The following is an 11,980-nucleotide window of genomic DNA, read 5'->3' on the forward strand; positions in this document are numbered from 1 at the left end:
AAACCATTCCATGTTAACCCAATTCACCAGTGACACCATCGTGGCTTTACAAAGACAAGCACGAACTGCAGATTCAGTCATTGAAGTCCTCAACAGCCTAAAGTTATGATGAAAGGAACTCTTTTGGGCAGGAATAAGTAAAGGCACTTTGTGAGTTCTTAGGCTAGACCCTACACACAATATGTAGCCACGAAGAGCCACAAGTCTGGGTCTCCCAGTGCCGGTCCCCAGCCTGGATGAAACACCGAGTTGTGTTAGGAAGGAAAGACATCTGGTGTAAAACTCTCTACCAAAACCACCTGTTTGAATCAGTGAAAGCTGATTCACAGTGGTGACTCCTGACGGGAAATGCTGCTGATTGTGAGCAGAACAAAACATTGTTTGTATTTCTATGCTTTGCAATGAGTGAAGTGGAGTATGAATTACTGCTTGACAAAGAGGCCTTGTGTGCTTACAATCGACTGAGTGAGGCCTTTCAGACCGCTGATGATTTATCATGTTAGAGATGAAAGAGCCTGGAAACCTCTGAATATGTGAACACATGAACACATGCATCCAGAGGTTGAGAGCTTGTCAGATGAAGCCCAGCTTCAACCATTAGAACAGTCCAATGAAAAGGGTGTTTTTGACAAATCCGTGCAGCACTTTGATCCTGACAGAAGAAAGTTAAGACTGGAATTGTATTTCTGAGAATGTCTGTAGTCAAACTGTTGTGAATCGGGAGCAGACGAAAATTCAATTTGAAAATGTGATGGGCAGACCAATGTCTGTCTGCTCCGCCCCATTCTGGTCATCCACTGTCAGACAAATAAATCCATGAACATCTTTGTCCTGACCTGGAATCTGGATCAGAACTGTACGACTGGACAGAAATGATGATGCTCAACATTTTTATTGAACTGCTAATGTTGGGCTGTGGTTGTGAGGGGCTGTAAGCTACTGGGAGAGCATGTTAAAGGGATGATGGGATATCAGTGGAGGCTTACTCTGCATCAACAGTCCCGCCCACAACTCAGAACAATTTCTCATGAAGTCCTGCTGCTAATATAGTGTAGATGGATTCTAAAATATTCCCTTCCTAACCTCATCTACATTTTTAAAAGTACTGAACATTTTCCTAACCAATGAAGAGTCTCACCAGTGTTTGTGGAGCAGAATTCTTCTCCTCTTCAGGTCTTAGTGCTTTAGATTCCAGTTGAAAGTCAGAGCATCTCTCCAGTGTTGTCTTCTATCATTCCCACTGACACAAACATCAAAGTATATCTATGAATGCTAACATCTTTCTCCTTGCAGTCCACTAACACAGTGTTTTTTTCATTTTTTTATGTTGAATTTTGCTTCCGCAGGCAATTTCTTGATTCGGACATGCCTAGGTATATTATTATTTGCCTTTCTCTTCATGTATTTTTGTTGCACACTCTCTGCTTCCTGCCATCCTTTGCCTGCATTCATTCATCGTCTTTGCTGTGCAGCCTGTGTTGTGTGGGGGGGTGTGCTGCAGCATGTCCAGACGTGTCTTTGGACAGGATCTGCATGGCTCTGCTTCACTTCATGTCAGCTGTGTACTAGACTTGGATCAAGCCTGCTCTACTGACGCTTCATCTGCTGGAGTCAAAAACAATTCATGTAGAAAAGCAGAAAAGTTTGTGTTAAATGATTTCTTTAGCCGCACAGTTTGTATTAGAAAAGCTGAATTCCTAATCAGCATCACATTTCAAATGACATTTAAAGGCCTCAAAGAGGTCAGATGTTCAGCAGCAAACACATATTTTACAAGCTGCCAGTAGGGGGCGGTAGAATTCCATTCATAGCAGAACACAATAAAAGAAGTGAGCCTAAATGTTTACTAACGAATGAAAACAGTCTTTCATTACTCAGCAAGAAGGCTGTATTTTGATGGCATGGAAATGATTTTGTTGCTCAGATTCAGAGCACCACAGCTGGAGATTACAACTGGAAGCCTTCACCTTCTATTACACAATAGTTGTTTGATGGATGACATAGTTTACTGTAACCGCTCTGGCACCACACTCAAATGCAGCTATTAAAGTGTAATCCGTTGCACCATTACCTCACCAGTAGCTCGGTTTCCAGAATCACTGCAATGTTGTGAATATTTTTTGCGTTTACCTCTGAGCGACTCTGCCAGCGTTTCTGCCAGAAAGAAATGGTTCCTCACATGTTCCACCAGCAGCATGACTTCAGTGCTGGCCTCTGTGCTGTTCGGAGGCAGTAAAACGCATAAAAGCACATGTTGGAGTGGCACTAAGAGGAAATTGCTTCTTTGTTGTGTAAGCAAACAGGTTTGGAAACAGTGAGTATGCCTGCAAGTGGGAAAGGTTTTGGAACTGGCAGAGAGAGCCGGCTCCCATCACACTTTCAGGGAGCTTTCTGGGGTGTTTGGCGTCTCCGGGGTGACACCGTGATCATTTTACCACAAGGTCAGCTTAGTGCAAGCCCAGTGGGCTGAACATCTGAACCTCATGAAGAGCCCATTCAGCCGGCTTTTATGGCCTTAGAAACACTAGTTTCTTTTACAGTTCTTGCTTGGATGATCTTGTAGGGATTGAAGGCAGAACCGGGCTCCGGGCCAGCATAATAGCTGCTTTCAGTGAGTGATTATATCTTCTCAAGGGGCGCGGGAAAATGTGTGCATTAAAGTATGGAGGAGATCCCAGCTGCAGCGCGGCTCTGTTGGAGGAGCAGAGTTCTGTTTCTGACCCTGGTGGGCGGGGCAGGGCGGTGGGGCAGATCGGGAGGATGGAAGACCATCACATCGACACGCCGCACTTCCTGATTCTCACTCTCTGTTCTTCTGCTCATTTCTTTCCTGTCACAGCCTCTCCTGGGAAGTAGATGATAGGTATTTCACTGTCCTGTCTGCGGTCAAATCAGGGTCAGCTCAAAGTGAATGAAAAACAAGAAGGAAAAGTTGAGAGCAGTTTTAAACTCAATAAAAATTGAAAAAGTCAATTTAAACTTGAATTTAAAAAACCTAAAACTTCCTAATTTAAAAAATAAATGTCTATTTGTTTCCTCTCAACTTTTCCTGTTTTTGTTTTTCCCTGTTCGCTTTCAGTTTCATTCATTCATCTTATTGGCTGCTTTGTCCCTTCCGGGGTCGCGGGGTGCTGGAGCCTAACCCTGATGGGCGAAGGCAGGGGATTTCACCTGGACAGGTCGCCAGTCTGTTTTCAGTCTCAATTCAGAGTTTTTTGGGTTTTCGCTGCTGAGCTGATCGTAATTTTACATGGAGGCGGGGCTTTGAGCTCATTGGCTACTCAGATCTGAACCTAATGAGCTCAAAGCCCCGCCTCCAAGTACAATTAGGATCAGCTTAGCAGTGAAAACTCAGAAACTCTGAATTGAAACTGAACAGAGAACTGAAAGCAAAGAATGAGAAACAAAAAAAGGAAAAGTTAAAAGTACAAATAACATTTATTTTTTAAATTGGGAATAATTTTTGTTTTTTTTAACTCAAGTTTCAAATTTACTTTTTTTTTCTCAAATTTTCAATATTTTTTTTCAAATGTTCAGTTTATTTTTTCCAATTTTCAATAATTCCCTTAAGTTTTCAATATGTATTTTTGAGTTTAAAAGTGCTCTCAAATGTTGAGTCTTGTCTTTCATTCACTTTAAGCTGATCCTGATTTGACCCCATACTCCACGTTTCCTCCTCTCACTCACTGCTCCATTCTCTCTGCTCACACTCATTTTGCTTTCTTTGCTTCTGTGGTGTTTTCTGCACTATCATATCCTGTTGCATGCAAAACAACCGTATAGGGCTAGTGTTTGTGATGTTTAAACATTTAGCAAATTCAACTTTTAGCATTGAAATTTTCTGCACAGACTTTTAAAAGCCTAAAGCTCAGATTTCTGACTCTGATTCTTTCCTTTTCATCTCCTGGACCACCCCAGGACGTTCTACCGCTTTGAAGCTGCCTGGGATAGCTCCATGCACAATTCCCTACTATTAAACCGAGTCACCCCATATGGAGAGAAGATCTACATGACCCTGTCAGCCTATCTGGAGGTAGAGAGCTCAGACTGTTTGGGGCAGAAGTGGCTCACACAGTATCAGATGTGTGTTAAATCCCTCCTCTTTTATCAACTGCAGATGGAGAACTGCACGCAGCCAGCCGTGCTAACCAAAGATATCTGCATGGTCTTCTACTCTCGAGACACTAAGCTCTCAGCCACTCGCTCAATCCGCAACCTTTTTGGTACAGGAAGCCTCAGAGCAGCAGACGGGTGAGTCTGGAGACGCAGGCTGTTTATGTACACACATGCACTTTCTTTTGCAAACAGACAAATATGTTCACTTTTGTTTGTTTTTGTGTAGAAACCGTGTAACTGGGGTTTATGAGGTCAGCCTGTGTTACCTGGCAGATGCTGGGAGCCCAGGTAGGAATCACACAACAATTCTCCATGAGGCCAAAGACGTTTCTACAAACAACTCTCCTTCTCCCATCAGGAATGCAGAGGAGACGGAGGCGGGTGCTGGACACCTCTGTGGCCTACGTCCGCGGGGAGGAGAACTTGGCTGGCTGGAGGCCCCGAAGTGACAGCCTCATTCTGGACCACCAGTGGGAACTGGAGAAGCTCAGTCTTCTCCAAGATGTGAGACATTTTCTGTAGAAACAGGAAACTGAACCATGACTCTCCCAAAGAATCTCAAGAACATATTAAAACCCCCAAAAGTCTCTGGAGAACACAAACACACTCATGCAGTAGTAACGGAGGAAAAAGTCACTCTTCTATGGGGTCAAATCAGGATCAGCTTAAAGTGAATAAAAACGTAGATTAAAAATTAGAAAAAAAAGTAAATTTGAAACTTTAATTAAAAAAACTAAACTGCTCCCAATTTTAAGAATAAGTATTGATTTGTACTTTCAATTTTGCTTTTTTTCATGTTTCCCTGTTTTCTTTCAGTTCTCTGTTCAGTTTCAATAATTGAAGTCTAAATTTACATGGAGGCGGTGCTTTGAGCTCATCGGCTACAGGTACCTAAACCTAATGAGCTCAAAGCCCCGCCTCCATGTAAAATTAGGATCAGCTCAGCAGCGAGAACTCAAAAACTCTGAATTAAAAAAATGCTTTCAAATATTCAGTCTTGTTTTTCATTGACTTTAAGCTGATCCTGATTTGACCCCATACACTTCAGTAGGGATGTAAAGATTCTTCATGAATCAGTAAAAACGATTCAGACTCGTTAACATTTCCAGCGAAGCAGAGAATTTAAAAATCAGAGTTAGCAAGCTCCTCTGTACGAGTTAGTGAGCTCCTCTTTGTCAAGCTAGCGAACTCCTCTGTAGCGAGCTCCACTGTTTCGAGTTAGTGCGCTACCCTGTCCACCGAGCAGCAGATTAGTGTAGCGAGCTAATCCACTGAGTGTCCACTTAAGTCAATGTGGGCAAACACAGGTGGGGACACCACAGAAACTGTGAACAAACCCTTTGGGGGCCACATTTTCTGCCCACCTTTACACCATATGGGCCTAGTTGACCTTGCTGACTGAACACTAGCATGCTCCAGTTACACTGAATTATGATAATTAACCACTGAGGAGATGTTCATAAGAAAACACCTTAAGTGTTACTCTCTAGTCTAAGCTATTCCAAGTCCTAATCATCTCTTCAGATCTTGTCCTCCTCAGTTCAAAAACGACTTCACTCAGGGACCTTTGGGAGACTTTTGCATTTTTATATCATTTTAAATCTTAAGATATTTATTGAAGTATCAAAAAATACTATAAATTTGTGTAATTTTAAGGACTTATTTTTCTGAGCAGTTGTCAGTAATCTGGTTCTGGTAGACAGTGACGTGTTCCTCCTCCTCTCAGGTGGAGAAGACCAAACATTACCTTCTTCTGAGGGAGAAGCTGGAGTCCTCCATGCTGATGGGTCAGGAGTCTCTTCAGTGTGGTGCGTCAGAGGATCTGTGTGAGTCTCCAAAGCCCAGTGAGGTGGATCAGGAGGCCGGCTGCAGCTCGGAAATCACTACAGAGAGGCAGAGGGAACTGGCTGCTAAGGTCCTCCACCATTCCTCCTCAACAAATCTGTTCAGTGTGACTCCAGCAGTCTGCAGTTACATGCATCTCTGTTTTCTCTGGTTCTGCTGCAGTGTTTGCGGCTGCTCACCCACTCCTTCAACAGAGAGTACAGCCATGTGTGTGTCAGCGCCAGCGAAAGCAAAGTATGTATCTAAAATGTCTGCTGAAAGTCTGGTTTCTGCCCAGACGACCCAGCATGTGTCTGTTTGACAGATCTCTGAGATGTCTGTCACCGTGCTGAAAGACTCCCCGTCCACCTACGCCCTCGACACAATCACACCCTCCTCGACGTGTCCTTCGCTGGTTGAAGGCAGCTACATCAACGCTGATCTCAGGTTCATTTTTATCAGGCCCCGCCCTGGGCTGCACGGCGCTCTAGGCGAAAAACGAATTTGGCACCCCTCGTCAATTTTTAGATTGTCTGAGCTGGAGCTTGATCGGGCAACTCTGCGTTTGAAATCATGCACGCTAACTGACTGCACCACCGATATTGGAAATTAGGGGGTTTTGATCTGTTAGAGGTGTTGGAGAAAAAAACCCACTAGATCTCCAGTCAAATTTGTCTTTTTTGACCAAAATGCAGCGAGGAGTGAATTACCAAGCAATTTTCTATTTGTAAAACAGACTAACCTCTGCTGGGCTGCACGGTGGTGCAGTGGTTAGCGCTCTTGCCTCACAGCAAGAAGTTCCCGGTTCGAATCCCGGCTGGGGGATTTGGGACCTTTCTGTGTGGAGTTTGAATGTTCTCCCCGTGCATGTGTGGGTTTCCACCGCCCAAAAACATGCTTCATAGGTTAATTGGTGACTCTGAATTGCCCCTAGGTGTGAATGTGAGAGTGAATGTGTGTCTGATTGAGGCCCTGAGACAGACTGGAGACCTGTCCAGGATGAACCCCGCCTTCGCCCGTCAGCAGCCAGGTTAGGCTCCGGCACCCCCGCAACCCCGAAAGAGAAGAAGCGAACAAGAAGATGAATGAACTAACCTCTGCTTTGAGGCCGTGTTTCCTCCTCGTCCTGTTCAAAGTTTTAAAGAAGCACCAACAGTGACAACCCCACGCCCCTCGCTGCACTGCAGAGTTATTGATTACATCAAACTTTTGTGTTGTTTTATTTAAGGTTTTTTTTTATTTTGACATGAAATAACTGGTGCGTCAAACTGTTTAACAAAAAAAATAAAAAATAAAAAAAATAATGCATAATCACTGCAATTTGCGCCCCTCCACCAGATGGCACCCTAGGCAGCCGCTTAGATCCCCGATGCCCAGGGCCGGCCCTGATTATTGCTCTCTGCAGGTTTTCACCTCCGCTAGGCATTTGAGCTCCTCTAACCACGCTCTGTTTTACAGGCTGCCCACGCCCCGTCCCCGCGCTGACACACAGCAGGGGGCAGCAGAGGCCAAGGCATCTGTCAACGGTGGCTCTGACGCCCGGCCTGCGACCCGCAGATTTGTCCCTGACATCCAGGAGATCCGAGTCAGGTCCGTCTCCAGCAAAAGTCCTGTCCCTTTGCATTGTATCCTGCCTGATGGTCACGGAGCAGGACTCTTTCTTTCAGCCCCATCGTGTCAAAGAAAGGGTACTTACATTTCCTGGAGCCACACACCAACGGATGGGTGAAGCGTTTCGTGGCTGTGCGGCGGCCGTACGTCTACATCTACAACTCAGAAAGAGACACCGTGGAGCGTGCTATCCTCAACCTGTCGTCGGCTCAGGTGGAGTACAGCGAGGACCAGCAGGCCATGCTAAAGGTTGGTGCTCCACTGACACTTTCAAAAAGCTTTGTCTCAGAACAACAAGCTGTCATGCTTCTCTGAACAGACTCCAAACACGTTCGCCGTGTGCACGGAGCATCGCGGGATTCTGCTCCAAGCTGCTAACGACAAGGAGATGCACGACTGGTTGTACGCTTTCAACCCTCTCCTTGCTGGAACTATCAGGTGAGTCGTTACGCCTTGTTCAAACCGGACGCGGAAGTGCCGAGGAACGGAGGCCGTTTCCTGGCGCCCTTGTTAACCCTTGGTGTAGTTCACACCAGGCACGGAGCGCCACGGTCCTCCGTGGAAGGCTCGCACCGTGCAACGCATTGTTTCAGCTTCTGCCTATTTTGTGCGCGAGTGTCGATTCTGAAAGGAAGTTACATCAAGATACATGAGAAAATCCAGTTTATTTTCAAAATAAAACCAATTGTTCACAATAAAACACCAAGATTGACAAATTCGATCATGTTTTTGTATTTTAACAGACTGTAGAGATGAAAATGAACATACAATCACAACAAAAACACAAAACAGACACACACACACTTCTCTCTCTGTGTGTCTCAACAACAGATAAATTAAAGAAGTTCAGGCCTACTAACTTCAGGGTTCTTGCATGGTCTTATAAAGTCTTGAAAAACAATGAATTTGGAAATAATACCTTTAAAAGCCTTGAATGTCTTGAATTTTGATACCTGAACCTTAAAAAATTATGCTGCTTGAAATTTCCCTGTTTCACATTTCATGTCAAAAGGTTTTTTTTTTTTACTGAGATTATTTTGATCAGATGATGTAAATAAACGTTGGGAAAGCCAGTTGCTATGCACGAATGTGCTGATTACCCACCTCTGTTTGGTTAAAAAAGAAGAGCTCTAAAGCATCACAGCACAGACCACAAACAACAAGATAAGAAGCGACTGTTTTGGTCAAAAAATGTAATTTGTTATTTCCTAATATTTCAATTTTTAAAAATGGGAATATTTTAATTAATAGAACAGGAAATAAACAATGAAATGGGAAATAGTCTGATAAATTGGTCTTAATTTTTGACATGCATCATCTCAAAAAGGTCTTAAAAAGTCTTACATTTCAGAAACTTGTAGGAATCCTGTGACTTGCTTCTTCTTAGCAGAAACATGGGGTAACATTTTTAGGCTATGATGCCAAAAAAAAAAAAGCTCTAACAGAAGCGCCTGTCGAATATCGCGGTAAAATGTGCGTCTGGTGTGGTTTGCAGGACAGAGCGGAGGCTGCGTGCACTCTGCTCCGCAGCGCTTCTTACGCGGCTCTTCCACCTCCAATGTGAACCTTTAGTAAAAACAGGCTGATAAACTTCTGACCTCTGCCTCTCAGGTCAAAGCTGTCAAGAAGAAGAGCCGGGCAGATGAGGATGTGAAAGAACGATTAATGGAACGACAACGTGCTGAGCCCTGTCAGCCGCCACCGCTCTACCCAACCGTCATGTCTCCTCACCATTTAGTGTCCACTCCATGTTTCATGTTAGGCTCTCTCAGCGCTCGCAGTCTGTCTGTGTGAACAAGCTCCGCCCCTCTGCTGTACAGACGTTCATTCTTTCTGGACCACTAGCAAAAACGGAGGGAGGGGCAGCAGTTTCTACAACTCCATTTGTGTTCATCTTAACTGTAGTTGTTGTTAGTGACACATCAGGCCTTATGCATTTACTCCTTAAAAATACAGCAGTGATATGTACGTATCTTTACCAAAAGGACTTCTACATCAGAAACACGGCGTCCTCGTCCATCCATTCATTCAGTGTTTAAGCGGGTTTCCAGAGGATTATTACACAAACATCACTCATGAATCTCTCCCATGCTTTGTTTTAAAATGTGATCTATTCAGATTTGTAAGTTATTTATTTCTGCATGTATTGATTTACAAAGACATTTATATTTCTATAGTAGAACGTAGTACAGTGCAATTTCTGCACTCTGCACTTTTAAATAGGTTCCTTAGATGTTTGAAAAGGACAGGCCTGTCCCCACGCTGAGAATGCTCCTGACAAAAATGTTGAAAACTGTGTTAAGGACCACGGCTGCAATCTTCTTAGTCCCTCTTTGGATCCAACAAACCTTCACAGAACAATACCAGACATCATTAGACGGAGATGTGCTTGTTGAAGCAGAAATTGAAGTCTGTTCTTTCCATCCCTCATTATGAGACAGTCTCTTCAAGAGACACTGGTGGAGATTCATAGATTGCAGTGCCTCTCTTTTCAAACTAACTGCACACTCTGCCTCTGCACTATATGCTTCTTGTCTGCATCCTTCTTGCTGAAAAACTCCAGTTCTTCTCATCTGTTCATCACTCTTCTAGTCCTTTTTCTCATCATCTGCATGTTTGAATATGAGGTTTAACTTGGACAAATGTTTAAGTCATGAAACAAGAATCAATTTCAATAACACATATATTGTCTTCAGAAGTACAAATAAATCCTGTAACATCTTATTACCTGGAGGAGCCCCACCACACCAGAAACAGGGTTCTGTCTTGTTCTGTGTTCTGAGCAGGAACCTGAAAGCAGGTCATCAGCGGTGAGTGAGACGGATGAGCTTGTCTCAGGTCATCCAGCCTAGAGAGCATGCTTGGCCACAACCCCGGATTTACAGCCTGTTGTAAAGCAGTGAAGTGGATCACCAGGTGTTTGTCATTCTGAAAACGCTCCTGTTAGCTGGTATCCTGGAGAATGTTTGAAGTAAATCCAGTTCAACATTTCTACACTCAAGTCATAGTGTTTCTTTGAAGGAGGTTAAGTATTGTTTTTAATTGTTCTAGCTGTAAACACAAGATCACATCAACATCCAACCGTCATGGTAGAAACCTTTCATCCAGCTTAACATCATTACTCTGTGTGTGTGTGTGTGGGGGGGGGGGGGTTCCTCATGTTTTCATCTGCATCACGTTTGAACCGACCAAAGTTCTGTTGCTGCACTTCTAGAAAGACTCACACTGAATGTACTGTTTCTGAAAAGACTGGTTCTACTCCAATAGCTTCTGGATTCTGTCCTGGTTCCTTGATGATTGTAGAATGGATCGTGTGAGGAGAACCGCGTGGAGACTAGAGGAACTACAATGACCTGCTGGTGGAGGAGTTTGGCTCATTTATATCATGTACAGAGTTCTGCTCCTTTCATGCTGTGTTCCTGTCCCTCCTTTACACCATCCTCTTCCCTTACTGTCACGCTCCAGCAGTCTACACAAAACACTCTACATGATTCTGATACAGTTCTGACTGACACGTCTGTGCTTCCACATCTCTGTTCTGCATCTGTGCATCTCAGTTCTTTTCCTTCAGATAACTGGCAGTGTATATAAACCTGAGTGCTGTGAACAGTGTACTATAACGTTTCACCCATTTACAAACTAAAATGGGAAGTAGTTCAGTCTGTGTCTGAGTGTTGGAGTTTAGTGTCAGATGTTTGTGTACACTAAACACATTGTCATATACTAAATAAACATGGAACTTATGCAACACAAAGAAGTGTGTGTTTTGAGTTTTATTTAATTCTTTTTGGGGGGAAAGTTGGATGCATCTAAGACAAAATACTTCAAATATTATTGACAGATTTTATACACAACACAAATTTAAAACATTTAAATTGAAAAAAATATAACTCTATGTTGTAGATTTGCTAGTAGCAGTAAGAATATTCTTTTAGAGAGGCAGACCTTAGTAAAAACTGTACTACGAGTATACTATTCGGCTCTGCAACCTGCAGCTCTGGAGCCACATGTGGCTCTTTACCTCTCTGTTGTAACTCTTTAGTTAAACAAAATTAACACGTTTTTAATTTTAATTAGTAACTGTAATGGAAGAATTTAGACAGTTGTAAAGTAAAAAAAACAGAAAATAAACTCACTTTATTGAAGTCAATCATTGAACTAAAACATTTGGACAGTTTTTTGTTCCTAGAAAATCAATTGGAGGTAAGCGTAAGCAAGCACGAGCAGAATTAAGGTCCATCGGATTATACAGCAGATTTTCTATTTTTTTAACAAATTCAAGGATTTTAGGTGCACTTTATGTTTCAAAAAATGCATCAAGGGTTTCAATTAGCTCTGATTTAATCATAGTAAGTTAAAACGACACATTTCTGGCTGAAATCCACCATAAACATCACTTTTTTTTTTTTTAAATCACTAGAAAGTAACA

The 11,980-nt window shown here is 43.1% G+C and overlaps 1 protein-coding gene across 3 annotated transcripts in view; it reads left to right on the plus strand.

Annotated features, from left to right (window-relative positions):
- Positions 1 to 11,305, plus strand: part of kif1aa (kinesin family member 1Aa) — a 64,164-nt gene extending 52,859 nt beyond the window's left edge. The window contains exons 39-50 of one of the 3 annotated variants that reach the window (XM_024258980.2): positions 1,347 to 1,373; positions 3,919 to 4,033; positions 4,118 to 4,251; positions 4,343 to 4,404; positions 4,475 to 4,620; positions 5,843 to 6,031; positions 6,124 to 6,195; positions 6,266 to 6,387; positions 7,399 to 7,530; positions 7,608 to 7,800; positions 7,871 to 7,989; positions 9,163 to 11,305. In XM_024258980.2, the coding sequence (XP_024114748.1) occupies positions 1,347 to 1,373; positions 3,919 to 4,033; positions 4,118 to 4,251; positions 4,343 to 4,404; positions 4,475 to 4,620; positions 5,843 to 6,031; positions 6,124 to 6,195; positions 6,266 to 6,387; positions 7,399 to 7,530; positions 7,608 to 7,800; positions 7,871 to 7,989; positions 9,163 to 9,205 (1,354 nt within the window). In that variant the 3' untranslated portion in view covers positions 9,206 to 11,305. Of the gene's footprint in view, positions 1 to 1,346; positions 1,374 to 2,839; positions 2,864 to 3,918; positions 4,034 to 4,117; positions 4,252 to 4,342; positions 4,405 to 4,474; positions 4,621 to 5,842; positions 6,032 to 6,123; positions 6,196 to 6,265; positions 6,388 to 7,398; positions 7,531 to 7,607; positions 7,801 to 7,870; positions 7,990 to 9,162 lie in introns of all 3 variants that reach the window. The other 2 variants (XM_024258981.2, XM_024258984.2) reach the window with 2 other exon arrangements.
- The last annotated feature ends 675 nt before the right edge of the window (positions 11,306 to 11,980 follow it).

This window comes from Oryzias melastigma, linkage group LG4 (genome assembly GCF_002922805.2).
Source record: "Oryzias melastigma strain HK-1 linkage group LG4, ASM292280v2, whole genome shotgun sequence".
Classification (NCBI taxonomy): domain Eukaryota; kingdom Metazoa; phylum Chordata; class Actinopteri; order Beloniformes; family Adrianichthyidae; genus Oryzias; species Oryzias melastigma.